The 24,766-nt window shown below is 33.7% G+C and overlaps 3 protein-coding genes across 3 annotated transcripts; 2 read left to right on the top strand and 1 right to left on the bottom strand.

Annotated features, from left to right (window-relative positions):
• The first annotated feature begins 2,608 nt into the window (after window positions 1-2,608).
• Window positions 2,609-8,134, top strand: LOC118038941 (ribonucleoside-diphosphate reductase large subunit). The gene is made up of 17 exons (XM_035045497.2): window positions 2,609-3,271; window positions 3,581-3,642; window positions 3,741-3,828; window positions 4,124-4,387; window positions 4,526-4,766; window positions 4,854-4,930; window positions 5,064-5,234; window positions 5,327-5,419; window positions 5,509-5,658; window positions 5,744-5,830; window positions 5,966-6,130; window positions 6,218-6,337; window positions 6,722-6,927; window positions 7,010-7,159; window positions 7,244-7,391; window positions 7,682-7,765; window positions 7,853-8,134. The coding sequence occupies exons 1-17, from the start codon at window positions 3,044-3,046 to the stop codon at window positions 7,961-7,963; spliced, it is 2,445 nt and encodes an 814-aa protein (XP_034901388.1). The 5' UTR covers window positions 2,609-3,043; the 3' UTR covers window positions 7,964-8,134.
• A 7,935-nt stretch (window positions 8,135-16,069) lies between these two features.
• On the top strand, window positions 16,070-17,786 carry LOC118038974 (ethylene-responsive transcription factor ABR1). The gene is made up of 2 exons (XM_035045539.2): window positions 16,070-16,663; window positions 16,912-17,786. The coding sequence occupies exons 1-2, from the start codon at window positions 16,402-16,404 to the stop codon at window positions 17,613-17,615; spliced, it is 966 nt and encodes a 321-aa protein (XP_034901430.1). The 5' UTR covers window positions 16,070-16,401; the 3' UTR covers window positions 17,616-17,786.
• A 909-nt stretch (window positions 17,787-18,695) lies between these two features.
• Window positions 18,696-24,394, bottom strand: LOC118038952 (26S proteasome non-ATPase regulatory subunit 12 homolog A). Its single transcript, XM_035045508.2, has 11 exons — window positions 24,237-24,394; window positions 23,934-24,128; window positions 23,721-23,828; window positions 23,480-23,584; window positions 23,334-23,390; window positions 22,838-23,034; window positions 21,220-21,319; window positions 21,016-21,128; window positions 20,768-20,921; window positions 20,585-20,662; window positions 18,696-19,223 (listed from the first exon to the last, which is right to left on the bottom strand). Exons 1-11 carry the CDS (start codon window positions 24,237-24,239, stop codon window positions 19,005-19,007), a joined length of 1,329 nt encoding a protein of 442 aa, XP_034901399.1. The 5' UTR covers window positions 24,240-24,394; the 3' UTR covers window positions 18,696-19,004.
• Between the last annotated feature and the right edge of the window lie 372 nt (window positions 24,395-24,766).

The following is a 24,766-nucleotide window of genomic DNA, read 5'->3' as shown; positions in this document are numbered from 1 at the left end:
AAAAGGCTAAATCTTTTTATGGTTGATGATGATATTTCTTTTTATTATATATTTTTTTTATTTAATTTATTTTTTGTATTGTAAAATTACTATGGGATATTATTGATCAAAAATTAAATTTTTATCTTATTTATTTTATTGATATAATTATTTTCTTTAATAAATGTTTTAACTTTGATTTGTTTACTATCTTGATATTTTATACATGTGTAACTAAGGCTAAATCTTTAAAAAATACAATATATAATTTGTTGTCCTATTTTTAGTTTAATAGTTTTTAATATTTATTTTTATCATATTATCAAAATATTATTTTAGATTGTTCATATTTTAAAAATTTATTATAAATTTTAATTTGATAAACATTTGGGTTTATTCATCCATAAATAATTCAAAACAACCTATTAAATTAGATAACAACTAGTCTAATTACTTACGGTATGCCTTGTATTTTTATTTTAGTCTATGAATACATTCAAGGGGTAAAAAAAATGATTTTTTTTTTTACTTTTAAATTTTAAACTTGAAAGATTGGTTTACTATATAATCTGTATATAGAAAAATTGATAGTTTTTTAAAATTTTATTTTTTTTTACAAAAAATGAAAATCTGATGTAAGTGCATAATCTGTTTCACTTCATTCATGTAAAATATTGTTTTCTGAAAAACAATTGTTGCCAAAATTTTTATCCTGTTAAAATCCTCTTTCCTTGTTTTTTCTATAGACTTTTTCCCAGATTTTTTGTTGCCAAATGTTTTTGGTTGAGACACCAAAACATGATTTTTTTGAATAAGAACATATAATAGTTTGAAAGCAAGTTTTTAATTAAAAAAAACAATTATTTCTTGGTAATTTTTATGCAATTGTATACCAAAATAAAGGAAAATTCATTTAGATAAAATTATATGAAAATTCACAATTAAACAAGAATAAATATTTTATTATCATTGATTATTCTTGATGATTTTTGTTTTTAAATTATGCATATTAGGATCATATATAATTTTTTATAGAGTAATTGCTAAAATTACCATAAAAACTATAATTTTAATTAAAAAGTATAGTATCATCATGAAATTTATAATATATCATTATAATTGTTTTAATTAAAAAGAATTTATTTTATAATGTTAAAAAATAAAGCTGTAAATAAAATTGAGGAAGGGCTAAAACACTCAAGCTCAACCGCGCTTGGACTTGAAAGGATGAGCCATACAGGTTTGGGCTTTGAAGTCGAGCCAATGTGCCATGACGAAAATAAAAAGGCAGAAGAACAATTCGTTGTCCGCCTAGGAAATAGCATCTCATGCCTTTCACAATTTTTCAGTCATTTTAGTGATTAAAAAATTATAATCAAAGGTTTTTTTATTTCAAAAATCTAAAATTTAGTTTATTTTCACTTAAAAACAAGAAAAATAACCTCGTAAGAACCTTCATAGATCTATTTCCAACCCTAACAAATAATCTAATATCTCAAAATCAAATCGAAACATAGTTTTTAGATTCCAGTTTACATTTCCTAGATTGATTTAATACCCAACTCATCTTTATTGATTTTTTTATTTTTAAACAAGTCTAATAACATCAAAATCAACATTTGTTGATATTATAATATGAGTACCCAAAAACCTTTTTTTTTCTTTCCTCGCTACAAAAACTAAAATATAATATTAATAATATTTTATGATTGAAATTTAAAATTTATAAATACTAAATTATAAAAATATGCACCTCCCAGTGCAATGAATAATGTTTATAATTATGAGGAGGTATAGTTTAATTGATCAGACTCTAAGTTTATTCTCTATAAATTACTAGTTCGAGTCCTATAAATCTCAGGGCAGCTGGAAGATTACATGATCGTTAACTTTAGAGCTCGCAAGATTAGTTAAGATATGTACAAGTTGACCCAGATATTTACATTAATAATAAAAAAAACAATGTTTATAAATTTATACGTAACTTTAAGTGTTTAGTAAAACCCCAAAATTTTCTTTTAATAATTGTAACAGCAATAACACAATCAATAAAACTGCAATAAAGAAGAGGGTTCTTACGAGTAATATCCTAAAAATCAGGAACAATAAATGTGATAAGCAAAAAAATTTTTGTTTGATATTGTTGTGATAATAGTTATTTTTAAAAATATTTGTTTATTTAAAAATATATAGAAATAATATATTTTTTAAAAAATTACTTTAATTCTAACATAAAAATACATAAAAAAATACAAAATATTAATTTAAAGTAAATAAAAAATAAAAATCTTTACTTTTTTTTTAAAACTATTTTTAAAATATAAAAAAATAAACATGCTGAAAGCATTAAATGGTACAGCAGTCTCCAGCTAAAAAGAGATTAAAATAGAAAGATAAAAGAGGAATCATTCACACGAGTCATTGATTCAAATATTTTATCCACCGCATCCCGCGCTCACTCCAAAAACCCGCCAACGCACAAGCAGGCTTCAACCCCCTTCCCTTTCCCATCCTCTCTCAAGTCCAACTCATCACCCCTTCTCCCATCGATTTTTTTTTTTTCCCCTTCAACACATTAATATTTTCCGATCATTTCTTTTTCTCTTGGATTAAGTTTATCTAATCAAAGATAAAATATTCATATGATTCAAATATTTTATTTTTCACAATTTCAAAAAAATATATCCTTAATAAATAAAAAATAAAATTTTATTCTGTAGGCTACCGAAGCCAAAGATTAGGATTGGATTGGTAAAGGACAAATAATTGCGCGGGCCCCACAACACCACCCAACCTTGCCAGCTCCAAAAATATTACCCGCCATAGCCACCCTCTGAATCTGGAAACTATAATTTGGCGCCAAGATTCAAATTCCAAAATAAAACCTAAATTAGTCCTAGAGCGGCGGAGGGAAGAAAACCCAAGATTTTTTTCTATTTTTTTTTTTTAAAAACCCACCCACCCTCGTCGTCTCTCCTCCATCTCCCTATATAAGAAGGCGTTCATTCTCCTATTTCTTTCTGTGCCTAAAACCTGTCTGATTAAAGTCTTGAAAGAAGCAAAAATGTATGTGGTGAAGAGAGATGGGAGGCAAGAGACTGTCCACTTCGACAAGATCACTGCTAGACTGAAGAAGCTTAGCTATGGCCTTAGCATTGACCACTGTGACCCCGTCTTGGTGTCTCAGAAGGTCTGTGCTGGTGTCTACAAAGGTGTCACCACTAGCCAACTTGATGAATTGGCTGCTGAGACGGCCGCTGCTATGACTGCCAATCATCCTGATTATGCCTCCGTGAGTTTTTTCTATTCATGAACTGGTCCCTTTTATTTTCTCTTGATTTCTGGGCACACTCTAGGTCTTACAGCTGGTGCATATCTATGTGGATTTACTAATTGTTCGGTGGGGATCTGGAGAATATTCTTCCAGACTTAAACACACACACACACACACACACACACTAATTCTTGGGCCTGGCACTATTTTTGTATTGTAAAAACACTATTACTTTATAGTCTGTTCCTTAGGCTAACAAAATTGAGGACTGAAGGGTAAATGGCCTGTTTCCTGATTTAACCATTAAATATTATTTTGCTGATGCAGTTGGCTGCCAGGATTGTTGTTTCAAACCTGCATAAGAACACTCAGAAATCATTTTCTGAGACGTAAGTTTCATACTATATCATGCTGCTTCTATTCTATTTAACCAATAGGCTTCATTGTTTGGAAATTGTTGTTTGATCTGGGTTGGTGGTTGCTGCAGGATCAAAATTATGTATAACCATTTTAATGATAAATCTGGACTGAAGGCTGCTTTGATCGCTGATGATATTTATGAAATAATCATGAAGGTATTTTCTCCAGTCTATTATTCGATGGCTTGTTGAATTTAATTGTTTCTTTTTATTGAAATCAAAAGGAGAAAAAAAAAAAGGAAAATGTTCTTCTTAACATTGTTGTAGAGTGGTCATGTTACCAAAAATGTGGGCTAAACACATCTAGCTGGTTCCTGTCAACTTGACTGAAATAACATTTTAAATTTAATGGTTTGTTCTATTTGTTGTAGAGACAGATATATCCACTACCTGACGCTTCACCTAATGTTGTGAGCCATGGATTGTCAATAACATTTTCTTTTTGCTTCAGAATTCTGCTCGCTTGGACTCTGAGATCATCTATGATCGGGACTTTGACTATGATTACTTTGGGTTCAAGACACTTGAAAGATCCTACCTCCTGAAGGTCCAAGGAAAGGTTGTGGAAAGGCCTCAGCACATGCTGATGAGGGTTGCTGTTGGAATTCACAAAGATGATATTGATTCAGCTATCAAAACGTACCATTTGATGTCTCAGCGATGGTTCACTCATGCTTCTCCCACCCTTTTCAATGCTGGAACACCAAGACCTCAAGTATGTATTATGTTGTGTGCATATCTGTTCATCGAAGTCTTCTGCAAATTTTTAATTTAGTTTACAAATATGGTGTTTGGTTCAAGAGGTTTTTATTTTTGCTGAAGACTAACCCAGATATTTGATGTCTTTTGGCAGTTGAGCAGCTGCTTCTTGGTGTGCATGAAAGATGATAGTATTGAAGGAATATATGATACATTGAAGGAGTGTGCTGTTATCAGTAAATCAGCAGGAGGAATCGGTGTATCTGCCCACAACATCCGTGCCACTGGAAGTTATATTCGTGGGACAAATGGGACATCTAATGGCATTGTTCCAATGTTGAGGGTGTTCAATGATACCGCCCGCTATGTTGATCAAGGAGGAGGCAAGAGGAAAGGTATGCTCATTTTATTGCTCTTGTATTGTCGTTTTAAATTTAATGCCTGATGGTTCTCTATTGAAACGTTGCTTGTCATGTTCAAAGGTGCTTTTGCTGTGTATTTGGAGCCATGGCATGCTGATGTATTTGAGTTTTTGGATCTTAGGAAAAACCATGGAAAGGTATGACTCATAAGGAGCAAACTTCTCCACTTCCGCTTTGTCTTGTTCTAGTTTAATGTGATAGCATCACTTCTTCACTGCACCAACGTAACTTGCTTTTTAACTTCGAGCCGTGACTTTTTCATTTTTATAGGAAGAAAACCGTGCTCGGGATTTATTCTATGCTCTGTGGGTTCCTGATCTCTTTATGGAGAGAGTTCAAAGCAACGGGCAATGGTCATTGTTTTGCCCTAATGAGGCTCCAGGTTTGGCAGATTGTTGGGGCAAAGAGTTTGAGGAACTATACACCCGATATGAAAGAAATGTAATTTCCTTTGTTTAACCTAAAGTTTGTATTTTCTGAATGCTGATTTTTACCGGACTCTAATTGTTACTAACTCTCATGCATATATGTAGGGCAAAGCCAAGAAGGTTGTCCAGGCACAAAACCTCTGGTTTGAGATCTTGAAATCCCAGATAGAGACTGGGACCCCCTATATGCTTTTCAAGGTGATTTGTGTGAATCTGTTGGATTTTAATCTTTTTGTATCATGGCTTTGTAGTATTTTGTTTTCTTATTTCTCTTCTGTTTTTTCCAGGATACTTGCAATAGGAAAAGCAACCAACAAAACCTGGGTACTATAAAATCTTCAAATTTGTGCACTGAGATAATTGAATACACAAGCCCAACGGAAACTGCTGTCTGCAATCTGGCTTCAATTGCTCTACCACGATTTGTGAGAGAGATGGTGGGGAATGCTTGCGAGCTTATTTGATTTTTTTTTGTTTTTGGGGTGTTTGTTTTGTGACCTTATGTCATGCGCTTTGTTGCAGGGAGTTCCTGTGGAGTCTCATCCATCTAAACTTGTTGGGAGTAGAGGTTTCAAGAGTAGATATTTTGACTTTGAGAAACTAGCTGAGGTTTGTGTTTCACATAGGTCCATCAGGACATTTCCTATAATATGCACTCACCTGCATCTTCTTCTTTGTGAAGCCTCATATTTTGTTTCATAAGTTCAGCCAGTAATTTATGTTTTCCTCCTGCTTTTGGGACAGGTTACAGGAGTGGTTACATCCAATCTTAACAAAATAATTGATGTGAATTACTACCCAGTTGAAACTGCTAGGAGGTCAAATTTCCGACACAGACCCATTGGCATTGGAGTTCAAGGTCTTGCAGATACCTTCATCCTGCTCGGAATGTCATTTGACTCACCAGAGGTAAAGTTTACTCCCAACAGCTGTTCTTTTTCAACATAAACTTTTGATAGTTGGTTGGTCTGATTATTTAGTGGCCATCAATTTCAGGCTCAAAAGCTGAATAAGGACATATTTGAAACCATTTATTACCATGCCCTGAAAGCATCTTCTGAGATTGCTGCAAGAGAAGGTCCCTATGAAACATATGAAGGAAGTCCTGTGAGCAAGGTATGCTGGGTTTCTTCAAATGCAAACACCTCAAGTGCAGTTCTATGAATATGTTGTTTTCTGGGACACCATTTCCCATTTCAACTTATAAAAAGTCACAATTGTGCTGCTGTTATCTTTTTATTGCTTCTAGATAATTTTGTTATGCACAGCCATCCATTTCTTACAAATAACATTTCCACTTTGATTTGCTTGAATTGAGTTTCATTTATGTCTTCTGTGAGAAAATTTTCGATGCTGGTGAACATCAGTTATTGGTTGGTTTACTCTGTAGACTTTCAGCTTCCATTTGAAAGAATTTCCAAGACCTGCTGGTCCAATAACTAGCAGAACATGTAATTTTCACTAGCTTCTGATTAGTAAGGGATCCATTTAATTGTGCAGGGAATTCTGCAGCCGGACATGTGGGGTGTAACGCCTTCAAATCTGTTGTGGGACTGGGATGCCTTAAGGGAAATGATATCTAAGAATGGGGTTAGAAATTCACTTCTTTTGGCACCAATGCCAACAGCTTCAACCAGCCAGATTCTTGGAAACAACGAATGCTTTGAGCCATATACTTCAAACATTTATAGTCGAAGAGTTCTAAGGTTTGCTATGCGAACCTATCCTATTCAGTTTATTTTAATATCAGTTGCCTTGTGCTTGCTCTCTAATCCTCTTTCTCTCCAGTGGTGAATTTGTTGTGGTCAACAAACATCTTCTTCATGACTTGACTGAGATGGGCCTCTGGTCTCCTGCTCTGAAGAACAAAATAATCTATGAAGATGGCTCTGTCCACAACATTCCAGAAATCCCAGATGATCTGAAGCTTATATACAAGTATGGATAAGTGAATTTCTTCATAGCCAGTGCTTCTCCCTGTGTTTTTAACCGTGGAGATAATTTAACTATTTTGGCAAACAGGACTGTTTGGGAGATCAAGCAAAAGACATTGGTTGATATGGCTGTTGATCGAGGATGCTACATAGATCAGAGTCAAAGTCTTAATATACACATGGACCAACCCAATTTTGGAAAACTAACTTCCCTACACTTTTATGCATGGTCAAAGGTATGCACATCGAAACGATACCCCAAAAAAAAAAAAAAAACATGAATGACAAATATAACATGTTACATCTACAACGGTATTATATGCAGCCTGCTTGCAGCGGGTTTGTCCAATGATTTTGACACTGGCAGGAGCAGTTTTATTTTTATACTTTGGACAAGTGATTTTATAGCTATTGTCGGAAGTTTACATTGCCAAGTCAATTTTGATGAAACCCTGCCCTCTTTGCAAATAGTAGTAATGGGGTGCAATAATTTAAGTGTCTTATTGTTTATTTTTCCTGTTTGAAGGGTCTAAAGACAGGGATGTATTATCTACGATCACGTGCTGCAGCTGATGCCATCAAGTTCACTGTTGATACTTCTGTTCTTCAAGTAATGACCCGTGATAATCACTACTTTTTCTACCATTTTTTATTTGTGTATTTCACCGAAAGAGATTCTCATTAATGGGCAATTCAGGATAAGAAGCTGAAAGCGGATGGTGCTGCTGCTGATGATGATGATACCAAGATGGCTCAAATGGTTTGCTCCCTTGCAAACCGTGATGACTGCTTGGCCTGTGGAAGTTGAGAAAAGATGTGTTTTCGGTTCGGTTCTTCTTGATGCTGGAGGACTTGAAAGGATTCTGATACGGTGGCTGGGCAACCGCAGTTAGGTGTTGCTTTCAGAGGGCTTTTATTTACGGGTTAAATGCAATCCAGTACAATTATATAGATATATATATATACATGTTACTTTCAATGTCTGTATAGGTTAAACCCATGGATTCGGTGGCTGAAACTGCACTTCAAATTGCAATCGCGAATGGAAATGCCATATTTCCAGATTCCAATAAAAAATAGTATCTATATGAGTTACTAAAACAATCGGGCTCTGAAGAATTGGTGGGCCGCAAATGGATTAAGCCTGAAGATAAGATCGGGCCCATCTTAACTTGCTCAATTCCTCTCATAACATTGTCTGCTGACCTCCTTGTAGTCGACGCTTTCCATCTCAGGTCAGCTCCACAAATCAATTACCATGCTTTCAAGTTCAATCAACTCACAATAACTTGAGGCCTCTCAATTTGTCAACCCATCGCCGGTCCAACAAGGAAACAAAGCAACTTGCAGAGTTGCTCTTCTCAAGTTGCTCCGATAGTGGCCTCCGATAGTTACAGGGCATCGAATTAGTTGAGTATATCCCCACACTATGATCCTGTTGTCAAACAATATTGGTCGTGTGAGGCTCAACCTACTCAAACGCCACATCGAATTTATGTTGGGCTATCGGCATGCTTTCGACCGATTCTTGTCAACGAACTTGAATCTGCGGAGAAGACAGGCAATATGCGGTGCAAAGCTATGTTCAACAGCACAAGCTTGAAAGATGGGTGGTCGATAAAGGAACATGAAACTGGTTTCGTTGTGTATTCAACTATATAAAAAATGTTAACCGTAACATGTTTAAGCATTCCGTCTTCTAGAGAAAAAAAAAATTAAAATAAAGGAATTGAAGGTTGTTTTAGCTCGAGGAAAGTGAAATCACTCCCGAATATATATATATATATACGAGCTTGCTTTAACTTGAGGGACAGTATAATCACTCCATTCTAACTTGTTTGGTAAAGAGCAGAATGATATGTTATATTATAGCGCTGAATCTTGTGATGATAATCAACAAATTGTGTAATGTGCAAGTGATTCTCAACATAATATGTAAGAGCATGTGAATATAAAATTTAAAATGTTTTTTATTTATCATGTGTATGTTCTATCATTAAATTTTATAAATTTAAAATAATTTATAAAATTAGAGTGCTCTTTTGATTTCATATTTCTTTGATTTTTTTCATCAAAGTTGTGTTTCTAGCTTAGATAAAACAAGAGCATTTTTATCTATTTTAATCAAAATTTAAAGCTGACATCCAATCTTCTGAGATCTTGGAACATCGTGTCTAGTGTTGTAGCTAGTGTCCAAAGATCAGTGTCTCTTATACCACTTGGTGCAAGTTGAATATGGATGGTTGCAACCTGGAGGCTCTCCAAGTGATCTTGAGCAAGGAGAGGATGTTAGCCAACTCCAGAGGTAGAAGAGGAGAGTTTCTTAGAGAGAGACAGAGAACATAAATCATTAAATTCATTCTTCAACCATTTTTAAATAATTCAGTTAACGTAAAAACTATTTCTGTCTATACCCCTTTTATAGAAGATATATTATTTAAATAATTTTTAGGACGCCACGTAGACGGAAATCTCGTTTTCTTGAAAGAGATTCAAGCCTTTTACGGTCGTAAATTAAATAGTAACTCTTCCCTTTCAATATTAAAAAGAAAAAAAGAAAAAGAGTTGGATTACAATGACACGTACTATATGACGGAACTAATGGTTTCCGACTTTCCGTGTCTATCCATTACATGTAAGAAGGACGGAGTCAGCGGTCAACACATTCTAAATTGTACTACAAGGGAGTCAAAGGAAAAATTCACATGTCCCTTATTTTTCTCCCTTAATTAACTTGTTGTTTTTAAAACTATAATCATATTCACCTTATCGAATTCATAGTCAACTCTCAATCGTTTCTACTTTCTATATAGCAGTTGGACCACATCCATTAGGAAAGTCAAATTAAAAACAAAAAAAGAAAAATAAATTACTTAGTTTAAAATTAAAAAGAAGAAAAAACTAAACCCAGAGGAGAATTTACAGCAGGTGAAGACTCCTTTTCGTATCTATTGTACTAGTGTATTTACTTATTTGCCCATGAACAAAAAAGCATTGACTTTAGCTTTAGAAGTGAGATTGTCTTCTCAACATGAAACAATTATCTTCAATATATTGCATAGGTTATGGATGTCATTTTATTTTTTTAATGCACAATAAAATTAAAAGCGTTAGCCTTGGAATAAATAATTCTAATGCTTGACTGACCGGTTCTTTTATCATTTCTTTCTTCTTCTTCTTTTTTCCTAGAATAGTGCAATTATTTTGGTGCTTTTAAAGACAAGAAAAATACAAGTCTTTTATAAGGGTTTTTTTTGTCATTTTATATTAGTTTTGTTCTAGATTTAGAGGTTTCTTAGGGGCAATATTGTAATAGTTATATATTTGATATTATTCTTTAAAACAAAAACATGGTGACGCATGCTTTATGCACCAGCATGTGGACACCTCTCGTGTCGTTCAAGCACTAATGTGGAATCATCCAGTCACCAGAGGCCACCTTTTAAGGCAATGTTTGGAAGATCTTATAGCCCTTAATATAGTGATGTGGTGCATGTATCATAATGGCATCTGTTTTGAAACCGACAACCATTTCTTTATTTTTTTACTTTCTTTTTCTTTTCTCTCTCCTTGAATTTTGCACTAGCTTCTACAAAATTTTAGAATAACCTTTTCAATGTTTTTTCCTTCACATTTAGTCCATAGGCTTTTCATTACTATTTCTTTTATTTTAGAATAAGCTATAGAATTATAAACGACTTTCAATTTAACCCCCTATTATTTTTTAATATATAAATAATCTTTTAAATTATAATTTTTTTTCGATTTCACCCCTTACCATTTTTTAATATATAAATAGTCTTTTAAATTTAAAAATATTTTTCAATTTTACCCCCTATGATTTTTTTTTAATATTTTAAATTTGGTCCTTATTCTTTTAATAGCTACTTAACTTGTTTGACATTATTTTTAAAATTGATTTTTTTTTCCTCTGAAATTTCATCCTCGGGTTTTTTTCTATCAAATTTTATTATCATTCTTTTTGTTGTGATTTTTTTTTGCTTTCGCTAGTTTCTTTTATTGGTACCTTTTCATCAATTTCATTCTTCAAAATAAATTTGGTTGATGATCAAGCTTGTTGGGTGAATCCGGATCTAATATTTCACGGGTTGTGAGTTTTAGATGCTAGATTAGGTTTAGGAGATTAGTTCGGTTCGCCTTTTTTTTTTTTTAAGGTGATGTATTTTTTTATTTTTCATCCTTTTTTTTTGTTCTATTATTTTTTTCAGTTTGCTTACTATTTATTTTTTCAATTTCACTCCCTACATATAAATTTAAATTAAATGGTAATCCTGAAAAAACCAAAATAAAAAATCTTAATATAATCATATATGTTTTTCTTGGCAATTTCAAGGTAAAAAACCCTATTGTGAGCTCCCCTCATTAAAATAAACCATTTAACGTCAATTTCAAATTTTTGGTGGCTAAAATAAATGCCAACAAAAAGTTTCTCTTTCTAAAGCTGGATTCTAGACACAAGGGGCCAAAAGACAAGGAAAATGAAGTTTGAGATCAAAATTGATTTTTTTCTTTTAATTTTAAAAACTAAAGGGATCCAATATCTATAATTTGTAAAGCATAGAACTTGTCGAACATTTTAAAGTCACTCATTTCCTATATGTTTTTTTACTTTGGTTCCATACCTTTTAATCTCACCATCCTCTAACAAATTGGTTTATAATGTCTAATAAGGCTAACCTATAAAAAAGAAAGATAAAGAGATAAAAAAAAAAATGTCACTCCATCTATAGTGCCATTTGAGAGGATCTAGAGTATATTTTGCACAATAAATGCCCCACACAATTTTGATTTTTAGTTAATATTATCGTGAGGCTACATAAATATTATAAATTTTCAATGTTGGTACTAAATTGACATTATCAATTTAAAAGAAATTCTCTAATTCAATTCTCCAAACTACCGGTGTTTGTATTGACTAGGAGTTATACAAACTTAATATTTGATGGGTTAGTCAACTACATCCAATTTAGAAGAAAATATTATCAAGAGATTATAAAAATATAAACTTCAATATTTGTACTAAACACCTCTCAAAGAAAACCCCCCCTATTTATAATCGTTAATATTCTCTCTTGAGTGCATATTTGTGTAGCCAACAAGACACATTTTTAAAAGAGAAAAATAGGATCATTTATTAAAAAGTCTTGATAATTTTTGAAACATTGTATTTTTTTATGAATCCAAACGATGTTATATTATACTTTAAAAGATATGAGAAAAATATTATATATGTATAATGAACATAGATATATTGCACTATGAATCACACTGTAGATATAGAATATTTTTACTATAGACGATATAGTAGTGCCATGAAGGGTATTGCCTTTGCTATTTTTTAGTCAAAAAATATTGATGGGGGCGTTGTTTTTTTTGTGCCTAAACCTATTGGGTCTGGCTTGGCAACCATACCTAATGTTATTGGGTGTGGCTTGACAGTTATACTTAAATCACTTATAAAAGGTGTTGGGCCTGGTTGGGCAACGAGATCCAACGCCATTGAATTTTACTTGGAAGCTAGACTCAATCAAATCACTTCCAAAAGTGTTAGGTCTTGCTTGGGGTATGGCTGCCTAGCTAGACCCACCAATCCTGGGTCTAGCTGAGCCTCTAGATATTTTTAATTTTATTTTTTTTATTTTTTTAGATTTTTTTTTGTATATGGTAAAGAAAAAATAAATCGATGAGACTTTTATAATATTGTATAAAAGTTGAGTGATGATAATTTGTTTTCATTTGAGATTGAGTTGAATTTTTTTATTAAAGCATGTTTGTTTTTGCATTTAAAAAATAATTTCAAGAAAATTTCAAATTTTTTTTTTACTTTTTTCTTTAATTCAAATTAAGATTTTTTGATGTTTTTGTATTATTTTTGTGTGATGATATAGAAAATCAATTTTTTTAAAAAATAATATTATAAAAAAATAACCGTCACGTAATAATCTAATAACTAGCATATTGGCTCGTGCTTCGCAGCGAGTCAATAATATTTTTTTTTCAAATGTAAAAATATATTTACACCACATCATCTTCAGATAAAATATTTTCTATAGTAGCTCAATGAATAATACATAGCAGAGCAGCACCCAATACACACCATGAATAACATGAATAATGCATAGTAGAACAACGTCCAATATATCAACAACTAATTTATTCTTTTTAATTTTTTTTCTTTTAAGATATTTTTAATTTTATTTTTTTCCTCTTATTTTTTTTTTCATATTGTAATTGATGAGATTTCTTTTTATATTGAACAAAAATTAGGTGAAGATAATTGTTTTTCATTTGTGGTTGGGTTGAATTTCTGTATTAAAGCATGTTTGTTTTTTATATTAAAAAATACTTTAAAAAATGATTTTTTTCTTTATTTTTATTAAATATTTTTTGATGTTTTTAATTATTTAGCTCGATACCCAAACCCAATACTTTTAAATGTGGGTATACTTTAAAACCCGATAACAGTAAAATCTAAAAATATTAATTCTGACTCTCTAAGATCTTTATATTTATTTTACATTAAAAAAAAAGTATTATGAATCCACTGCAAAGCACGAACCAGTTACTAAATATGAAAACAAGGTCTGTGATGCAAAAGCAGATGACGGCATCCATCCATATTCCCTCCACCTAAGGTTTGTTCACACTGGATTTGAGGCGCCCGTAAATATTGTCCTTTTCCCATGTCAAAGCTCTGCCACTCGTGGGCTATAAAATTAACAGCTCTGTTAATTGCAATTAGCAGTGTGGATTGACTGAGTAAATTACTGAGAAATGACACCGTTCTGGGATAAGATTTTCTTATATTTTACTGTCCAACACATTAAGAAAATCTTTGTGGCCTTGCACTCGATAAAGTAAAGACTACTTACTATAGATTAGCACATCATCACTCCCTATAATAACGCGTATGGTTGACCACCGTCAACGTTGATTGTCACAGAAGCCTTTTGAGCGAAAGGAACAGGCCTTTGGTTGCGTGCACACAACTCGCGAGAGATACATCTGCATCGGCAACGACAAGACAGCGTCCGATCTCAGAGATAAAGATGTGTTTGGGGACTTCTAGGTTTTCTGAACCAATGTGGATAAGAGCAGGATGTACCTTCTCATGTTGACATCAGCTCTGGATAATGTGGACTTGATTTGCTGGCATTGGACGTTTCTACCCTCCTTAACCATTGTTGGAGCGCACGAAGGTCATGGCTGTTGCAATGATCTCTTGAGATATACAATTCCTAAAGTGAAAAGGAAGTTTAGTTAACTTCTATTGATATACAAAATAATAATAATAAAAAAAAAATATTATGCAACCTTTCACCTCAAGTCTCCTCGAGTAGGTTGGGTAATTCCACGAATAAAAAAATAAAAATAATAAAGATGAAAATATATTTAATTATAAAACAGTGATAAAAATATAAATATAAATTTATCTCTAGAATAATATTGAAGAGAATTCTTATATTTTCAAAACATGAGGTATATAAGGGAACATATATTCAAAAATTATATTTATTATTTTTATCCTTAAGATATCATAATAATAAAAAACTTTCAATTCTAAAATTATTAAATTATGTTAAAAGAATAAAAATAGTTATTACTATAATTTTAAAACTTAACTAGAAGATTAATTTGAGATAAAGCCCGAGTCACTCATCAAGAATCGGGTTATAGGTCCAGTTGAACCTGGTGGACCAGAGCTAGCGTAAGAATAAAAATGGTTATTATTATAATTTTAAAAGTAGATTCTAGGATTTACCCGGGACAAGGCCAGAGTCAAGAAGGTCAACATAAGAATAAAAATAATTTTTATTATAGTTTTAAAACTCGATTTGAAGGCTAACCCGAAGCAACGCCCAGATCACACGGGCCAGGACTAGGAGGGTCAATCCTGGTTAACTCAGGTCAATGTAAGAATAAAAGTTGTCGTCGTAGTATCAAAACAACCTTGTTTTGACCAAAATAAATTAACAGGTTTTTGATCTGTGCTTTATCCTAGGTTTTTGAATAAGTTAGGTTAGATTAATCATTTCTCTAATTTTTCTTAAACTCAGACTAGTTTAAGCCCCGGATCAACCTGATTCAGGGTCAACCCACCATACTAATCTTGGTTTTATAATTATATTTATTATAATATTATTAATTTTAACACTTAATATAAACTAATGTGCAATATCTATTTTTTTTAAAATAGAATTTTGATATAATACACATAAAGGGTAAAATATTTTTTTTTTATATTTTATTATGCCATATCCATCATAACCAAACAGAATACATAGTTAATCATTTTATCTCATATACTATTATTAAATAGAATTTTATCTCTGTTTTATTTTTTATCTTATATCATCTATATTTTTTGCTCATGTTTTTTTTTTATTTCGAAACAGTAACCAAACATATTGTTAGTTGAATTTAATAATCATGCTCGATCCACTAACCATCAATTTTTCAAAGTGTTTTATTTAAAAGGAAGAATGATTTAAAGACTTTATTTAATTAGATGTGTGAAGAAATGTGAAAGATGTTTTCAAATGTGCATGTGTGAAAAACATTGATGGAGAGATAAATGATTAAAGACATAATTGTATTTTTATCAAACAGATAAGTGGGTAAGGAGTAGACTATTTGTACAGTGAAAAAAAACTATTGGGCCGACTGGGCAACCTCAAGGTGAGAGCGGGCCGACATACACTTGTCGGCTGTCAGAGTCTTCATCTCAGCACCGGCTTGAAATAATTTGTGGGTGCTATTTTTAAAAGGTTCACACCACAGATTTTGACCGTCTTTTGTCTTTTAACCTCCCGTGATATGTTTTAGCCACTAGCTGCAACTAAGAAACAAAATTTGATTTTTTGACAATAAATATACTAATCTTACACCGAATCAACTCCTTCACCATCAAGAAGAAGTATCTCCTCAATACCGACTTGAATTCCAATGTGTCATGTCAATTGTGGCGGTTATATCTTTTGACAGACGACTTTTTTTCGGGTTCCTATAAGACATTCTTAAATGGTCTTAGTTCTGGAGAGTTGAAACTTGTAGAATATTAATTAGTTTTCACTCTTTCCTTCCCTTTTTTGTCTTGCGATTCATCAGGTTAGGTAGCTACAGTTTTTCAAAGTCGCTGCATGTGCAAAGGTAAAAGTGGCGAACAAAGGAGATAAAATTGTTAAAAAAGAAGCGGGTAGTGTTGAAGAATGGCCACTGCCAGTAATGCTTTCTGGGTTGAATAGGGAGACAGAGATGTCAGTTATGGTGGCTGCTTTGACACATGTAGTGGCTGGAAATGTGCCGGCAGATGATTCTGATTGTATAAGTGAAGCAGTTCCAAGTAATCAAGATAACTGTGCTCATGGTGATTTGTCAGCGAAGAGAGAAAGGGAAGAAGGGGGTGGTGGCAGTGAAGAGTATAAAAGGCACGGTAGAGTATTTGGCGATGACTTCTTGCATGGGGGCTCATCTTCTGCTGGAAGAGGTAAGCTAACTAGTTTTTCTTTCTTCTTTTTTGTGGTTTTCCGGTGAGAGTTATTCTGGAACTGGTTAAATTAAAGCATAATATTGCATGTACCTTAATATAATAGTCTGCCCTGTCTTCGCAAATCTCTATTAACTTTACATGCGTGATTTCTGCCATCTCTTATGGTTGCATGAGCTTGATTTATGCCTGTCTCATTCGTACCAAAATGCTGACTAATGATGCACTCGTCCCCCCAATATCTACAGCCTCAGGAAAATCCATCATCACCATGGCACCTGCAGCCACTCGGATGGCATTCACCCCCGTATATGAATATAATGAAACCTGCAGAGAAGAGCCAAGGAGAAAATATAGGGGAGTGAGGCAAAGGCCATGGGGCAAGTGGGCTGCAGAAATAAGGGATCCATTCAAGGCATGTAGGGTTTGGCTAGGCACTTTCGACACAGCTGAGGCGGCAGCAAGAGCCTATGATGAAGCCGCTCTCAGATTTAGAGGCAACAAGGCCAAACTAAACTTCCCAGAAAACGTCAAGCTTCGACCGACTCCCCCAGATCCAATAGCGAACCGGTTGACCGTCTCTGATTCTCCGAGTAGCACCGGCCTTCTGTCCGTTCCTACATCCACCGAGGCCATAGTTCATTCCCAAGCTCTTCACCATACGCAGAACCGTGAGATTTCAAGAGAGCAGGTGAACCAACCTCAATTGATCTTAGGTGTTGGTGGCTATCAAAGGCAACCCATGAGTCTATACGACCAAATGTTTCTGTCACCTCCACTTGTTTCGTCCAATCCTTCGATGTCTTCTTCAACAGAGTATTCCGATCCTATGTTTTTACCAGCTCAGCAACCAGGCGAGATTATGCCAGCCACTAGTAGCCAAAGTGGCTGGGAGGAATTTCAGTTGCCAGATTGGTCAGATTATAGCCATTATACTTCGTCTTCTGGATAGCAGCCCATACATATCAGCTTTTATTTTTCTTCTACACAACTTTTTCCACCTGCTTTGGTAGGATACCCGTTTTTCTATGTTACCATCGATTTTTCCCTGTTGGCAGGTGTAATTCGTTATTAAAAGAAAATAAAAGATCATTTATCAAAACATAAAGCATTTTTGTTCTTGCAATAATGGTGAATTCACAGGACTCTTCTGTGCCCCACTATGGTGGGAAAACTGGAATCAAGATTGGTATTTCAATTAAGAATTCTTCCTCCCAACTTTCGTTCCATTTCCGGTGGGGAAAAGTAAGAAAAAAACATAGCGTCCGCACAGATCAAAACAAAACTTCAACACATGCACATTTTGTACTAGTGCCCAACACCAACACTCTTTTAGGAGGAGGATTGATATCTACAGCAATGCAAAAATGCAAAATAAATATTTTATTATTATTTTTGACATAAAAAAACACTAAAAAGACACATTAATTTAACATTTTTTAAAACAAACATATTTTAAAAACAGTTAAAAACACCCGTCATACTCAACTGTCACGTGGGATAGATGGAGAAAGTCAAAGTCAAATGGGCAAAGAACACCCCTAAATCCGGGTTTCAACAATAATAAATCAAATTTGCTGGTTTAAATCTCCAGAATGGAATGACATCCAGTTATCTCATACAAACATGAACATGGGGAACAACATTAATTCCAGTTGACTTTACGTTTTAAAAACTCTGAAAAAAAATTTATTCTTATTTATTTCAAATTAATATTTTTATATATATATATATTTTCATATTAATTTAATATACTACTATCAAAAATAATTTTTAAAAAATAAAAAAATATTATCTTAATATATTTCTAAATAAAAAACATTTGAAAAGTAAAACATATTTGTAAAAGCGTGTTTGGCAGTGTGGTAGCGGTTGCTTTTCAAATAATTTTTCGTGTCGAAATACATGCAAATGATGTTTTTTCATTTTTAAAAAATTATTTTTAATATCAGCACATCAAAAGTACAAAAGGACATCAAGAAACACAAAATAAATGCCCCCAGTTCTGATCACCAGTGATAGAGAGAAACCATGCCAAACAAAGAATCTCAAACAAAACTCGAGAAATTTCCATCCACTGCTACAAACAAAGCCCCTTTGGGTTCCTGCCGTTAGTCAGCTGTGCAGTCTGTGCCAGAAGTATACACAACAATAATCTTACTCTCAGTTATAGGAGGCATACATGATTTGACAGCCTAACCAACAAAAGAAACATCTTTGGGACATGATGAATGTCCAATCAAACCCAGTCAGCAGATATTTAAATGGGTTCTCAGATAACTTCCATCCGCACACTGCCATTAAAACACAGACCTCCATGCATTCAGCGAAATCAGACCTTTCAAACTTTTAGAGCAGCTTTGTGGACCATAGTTTCTTTGTGTATTTGGTGGCAACTCTTCTCAACAAGATCAAGCAGCTTCTCCAAGTTCATTGCCCACGAGTTGAGAATGTCATTGCTGTCCTTTGCTACTTGGAAACACACTATTCCCAATGGCCTGTCAATCTTTGCCACCAGAGCTTTGGAAACAACCATATCAGATAGATGCTTCTCAGCTTCCTAAATTGGAGAAAATGATGGATTAAATACAAAAGAAATGGAACAATATACATACTTAACATTTCATTAACATGGTTGATGACCCTTTTTGCTCAGGTACTAGTTTTAACTTTTATTTCTTATGATTTCAGCATAAGAAACGAAAAAATAGCTATCATTGTTGGTCTGTATGAGCTACCAGCTTCGAAGGGGCATCTATAAGATTCTTTAGATGGTTCAAGCAAATGCAATGCCCTGATTTATCGTTTTTTCAAGCCCGCGTCACCTAAGAAGATAGATGGTTGTCTGCCAAATTTTGCAAGTCACCAAGAACCTAGATTTCATAAAATGGGTATGGACAGATCTTATTCCCCTCAAAGCCAACCTGACCCTTAGCCTAGTTGTCTTTAACTGACAATAAAAATAAAATATGAAAAGCATACAGAAAGGGAAAGAAAGTGTAATACAAAGTAAAAGAATATTTATGGATAGGCAGGGAGGTTGCATGGGAATGTCAACTGCAAAGCAGAGCTCGTGATTGCTAATAAGCTTACACCCCGATATGTTTGAAACAAGATTCAAGGAGAATGCCTATCAAGAGGATTACAAAAGTCATTCCTGAATGCCAAGATCCAGTGCCATTATCAAACTTCCACTCGATTCAGAAGTTCAAGTTATTACGTGAACACAAAGATCATTTAACTATTAACCATCTAGATCATTAGAAACTTAATTGGGCTTCCATCATGGATTAAACACAAATGCATTAGCCACTGCAATGTCATCAAATTAAGTTACAAATAATGGGATTTCTAAGATTCCAACTCCTAAACATTAGATCAAAGTGGCTCTAATACTATTAACTGACCACCTACTCAAAAACTTAAGTTATCAGGTAACAGTCACAGATAGGCTTTTTATACCTTCAACAACCATATTACCAACTAATCTAAAAATTGACCACTTTAGATCTGAACACCAGACCTTTAAATATTAACTGTGACTCTGTTCAACAATTGAACACAACATCTAAATTCAGATAAAAACACCAGAAGTTACAATTAGGATGGAACGGTATAGTTTGAGTATTATGTTGACAAAATAATTTCTGAAGCAAATTGCTTATATTTTAACCACCATTATAGACTATTAGAATAAATAGTTAAACAGAAGCATCATGCAACCATGAAGCCTTTATTAATTTAACCAAGGACTGATAAAATTCAAATCTTTGAAACAAACACATTCACACAAATCTGCTCAAGTTCACATAATGAAGAACAAAGATCGGCATAATTACACCATGGACACAAATGCAAAAACAAAGATTAATGTGAGCAAACAAAGCATGTGTCCAACACAGCCACAGAGAGAGAGAGAACCTGGATGCTGAGACACAATAACTCTGCTACTCTCTTCACAGTAATCTTTGAGTAATACTTTGAAACAACAATGATATTCTGAAAAGAAAACACGTTGCAAATGAATGAACAACCAAACTCAACAGTAGATTGAAAGAAAAAGGCATAACTGTTATGCAAATATGACAATTGAAAGTAGATTACATGTTCAATTATTCTTTGCCTCAAATCCTCTGCTGCTTTGTCACCCAAAGATCCCCCAAGTAAGTTCTTCTCGCTTTCAAACTCATCCATGAATGCATTCCAAAGAGATGTCCACTGGATGACTTCCATTGTCACCAACTGCTTCAACAACAACCTATGGAATAGCATCCAATGAAAAGCCACCAAATGACAAGATTGATAAATTAAATGACCAGCAACATGCAGGAACTGACTAAAGCAACACGTACTTGAATTTTGGAATTTCAGAAAGATTCTTATCCTCCAAGGTGGAATTCAGAAGGCTTGACTGCATTGGATCGTGAGGTGAAAGTACCAAGTACCAACAGATTTTCCTCAAGACCTACATGTTGTAAAATATCAAGGCCGTCCAATAGAATCCATAGAAATCTCAACAGACCAAAAACTAGAAAAAAAAAAAAAGTTCTTCTTACCGGAGTCCATTGGGCAGGGTTTTCCTTTACAGAAGGAATCTCATATATTGCCTTGTAGCAACGGCAAATTTCCAGATAATCATTGTCGTGTGAGTAGTACCTAGACCATGAGTGGAAAGCACAAAGAAAAAAGTCATTGCATAGAGTTCTTACTCAAAATCTACTTAGCAAACAAAAAATCAAGTTATGGAGTTTGAATAATAATTGGTAGGGACATGTTGGATGGTTTGGATTTTTTACTAACTTTTAAATCAAAGGAATTTCAATCAAAAAGATCTTTTCAGTGAAAATTTATCACCGAGTAAACTTGGCCTTGTAGAAGAAGTATGCATGGCAATCACGTCACAGAGATATTCAGAAAAGATACTGCAAAGAAAGACGCTTTTTGCAGGGGGGGTTTTACTGTATTTGAAGGAAATTCAAATATTAGGTTGTTCAAAATAGAAGGAGACCATTCTTACAGTAGAATGTACAAACATGAAATCTCAACAGATATTTATCAGACTATAGAAATCCACAATTGCATGGTCATATCAGTTTTCCATCAAAAATCACAAAATATAAAATAGTATCAGCAATGTATTTGAAGTTCGAGTTTGCCTGCTTTCGATGTTAGGAACTTTGATTTTCCTTCAACATGTTATTTTAAATTGAAAAAAAAAAAGTTGGAAGAAAAAGAAACTTTCCAGCATAAGACAGCAGAGCATTCTGAGCAAGCATATTCAAACCTTTTATTAGAAATCATATTTGACAACTTATTACTTGGTTAAATCAAGCATATTAATTTGCTAGAGTTTGGAACTGAATGTGATTGTTAAACAACAAATGACAACCAGGCTTCAATCCATCGCCAATCCAGATTGCTAACTATGAGCGGCAAAATATAACGCAAGATCACAGCGCTATTCAATAGTTCTCACTGCATGACATAAAATCTTGGAAAGCAATACAGGGGCTTGCCAACTCAAATGCATGGTTGAAAATAAATCAACTCCCAGGATATATAGAATTGGGCATGGACTTGCATGCATATTAAGTTAGGCTAACATGATTATCTGCATTACTGCTCCAGATTAAAGAATAAAAAAAATCTCAAAAGTGGAAGGCTTTTTCCTTTAGCTCCAAACAAGAAGCCATTGTACATCCACATGAAAAACATGTGATCTTGTGTATTGCCCTACCAACAGGGTCACTTGAACACATTGTATGTAAAAGCAACTCCAATTTACTTTTAATAAAGCTAACAATTACAATCCAAAGACCAAATCAAAGGCCTTGTACAGACCAAATACAGACTTCAGAACAAGTAAAAAACATCTGTTTCCAGCATCCCATGGGGCATGCAAGTACATAAATAGAATTTATAAGGATCCTGAGGACCGTTTCTGTAATTTCTTTGCATTAGAAGTAAATTTTGCTAAACCAAGAAGAAACACAGCCAGATAAGCTCAGCAAAATTCAAAGATGCACTTTAAAAAGATACAAAGGTTGTGCAACCAAGGAGCTCATGAACTATTGAACATCACATAAAACAAAGAAACTAAAGAAACTCAGTGAAATTATTCAAAAAAAAATTAAAGCAGGAACATGAAATAAACAATATATGGAAATTACATACCGTATCATCAATTCATAGTAGATCCGCTTTAACTCCAACAGTGATGGTATATCAGCAGGAGCCTCTTCAACAACATTATCACCTTCCTTTGGTTTCTTCTTCGACTTAGAAGTATCAGCATCAAAAACCCTTGGACTAATCTTCCTTGAGAGAATTTGTGCACGAACATAATCCTGGCGGTCAAGGCATAGACGAACCTGCCCCAAAAAAATTGTTGCACATTCAAATTAAAACCCTAAAAACAGCCCAAAAAAGGGCCTTGAACATAACAAACCAGAAGCTAAAAGACCACTACTCGTCCATGATCTACAGCAGTAGGACCACTAGTTAAGGCGCCTTAGATACAATCATATCCTTTACCATTAATTGCATATAGTTGCAATTCTAGCCTCTTAGCTATCCGATTTCTTTGTTTGATCTCAAAGACATTAATTAACATAAAAGAACAAGTACCAAATAAAAAAAAAAAGCGCAAACAAAAGAAAGAGATATGTACTTGCTCAAGAATAAACGCAATTTTCTCAGTTTTTGCCATAGCACCAAAAGTTTCCACCTGCAACTCAAAAAAATCAAAATGCATCAATCTTCTTACAGGAAAACAAACAGCTCTATAAATTAAGAATACAAGCACCAAAATCTTACCGCAACTTCTTGCATCAGATCTGCAGCTTCAGCTGTAAGCCCTTGTTCTTCCTTGATCTTACCTAGTTTTCTAATCAACCTTGCTCTCTCAATTTCAACATATATCTACACACCATATAAACAAACAAGCTTACAAAAACAGCACCCACAAAATTCACAGAAACAAGCGTGTTTACACCCACATTACAAAATCAAATCCAAATAGATATATACATAAAAGGAGCGTGAAAATCAATCAAACCTTGCCAGCAGACACACTGTTAAGTGTTTTAATAAGTTCTACACGGGTGTCAAGATCAGGCGTCTCGTCAATGTACTGCATTGCTTGCTGGACCATTGCAGTTACAGCCTACACCAAAAAAAAAAAAAAATCAAAATCCACCAAACAAATCATTGCATACAAAACACATAATTTAGTTGAGTTTATTTACAAATTAATTAAAAATAATGTTACCTGTTTGAGTTGGCCACGTTTTTTAGAGAGAAGGACAATTTGGTCATTTAGAGATTTCCAATCTTTAGCTTCGAAGCAGAGTTGGAGAATTTCGGTAACGGCTTTCTTAGTGCCGGCGACGTCTCCGGCAAGCCTCATCTGCTTTTCGACATTCTGTAGTTGTTCTATCGCCGCTTCCAAATTCGCTTTTCCCTCCTGATTGATTTTTTGTTCATAAATTAAAACAAAAACACAAAATCGAAGCGAAATCGAAAGAAAAAATTATTGAAATAAGTTGAATTTAGATCTGATAGAGATTCTTACCATCTTGAGTCGGAGAAAGTTCTGCTCAGTTCAGTACCTTACTAACCCTAATGGAGGAGGAGTTTTGGTTGGGAGAGAGTGAAAATTGAAAAATGCTTTGTTATTTTATGCCATGCCATTAGATTGTTCTTTAGTCCCTGTTGTTTTAGCAATATAAATATCTAATCCTTTCGGTTTGAGAAACCAAGGTGAAATCCCTATACTCGTATATCCATTCATATAACTGAGTCCCATGTCATCTCCCATTTATAAAATTTTTAATTTTTTTTTATAAAATTCCCTTATTATTTAGTCAAATTTTTCTAACCTTATCTGAGTCCTGTGCTTCGGTATTCAGCTGCAACTTGTTCATTTTATATCAGTAGATACAACATTGATGCATGAATTATTAAATCATTATCAATGACTATATCATAAACTTTTTTGTTCTCCTTACAACGGGTGAAAAAGATATTGCATCGAACCCAATCTTCACATACTCTTGGCAGAGGTGGAATCTTGTGGGAGTGGGTTGGCTAAAACGAGAGAGA

The sequence above is a fragment of the Populus alba genome, chromosome 5 (assembly GCF_005239225.2).
Source record: "Populus alba chromosome 5, ASM523922v2, whole genome shotgun sequence".
Taxonomy (NCBI): Eukaryota; Viridiplantae; Streptophyta; class Magnoliopsida; order Malpighiales; family Salicaceae; genus Populus; species Populus alba.
The sequence above is the reverse complement of the archived record's forward strand: the minus strand, read 5'-3'. Positions and strand labels throughout refer to the sequence as shown.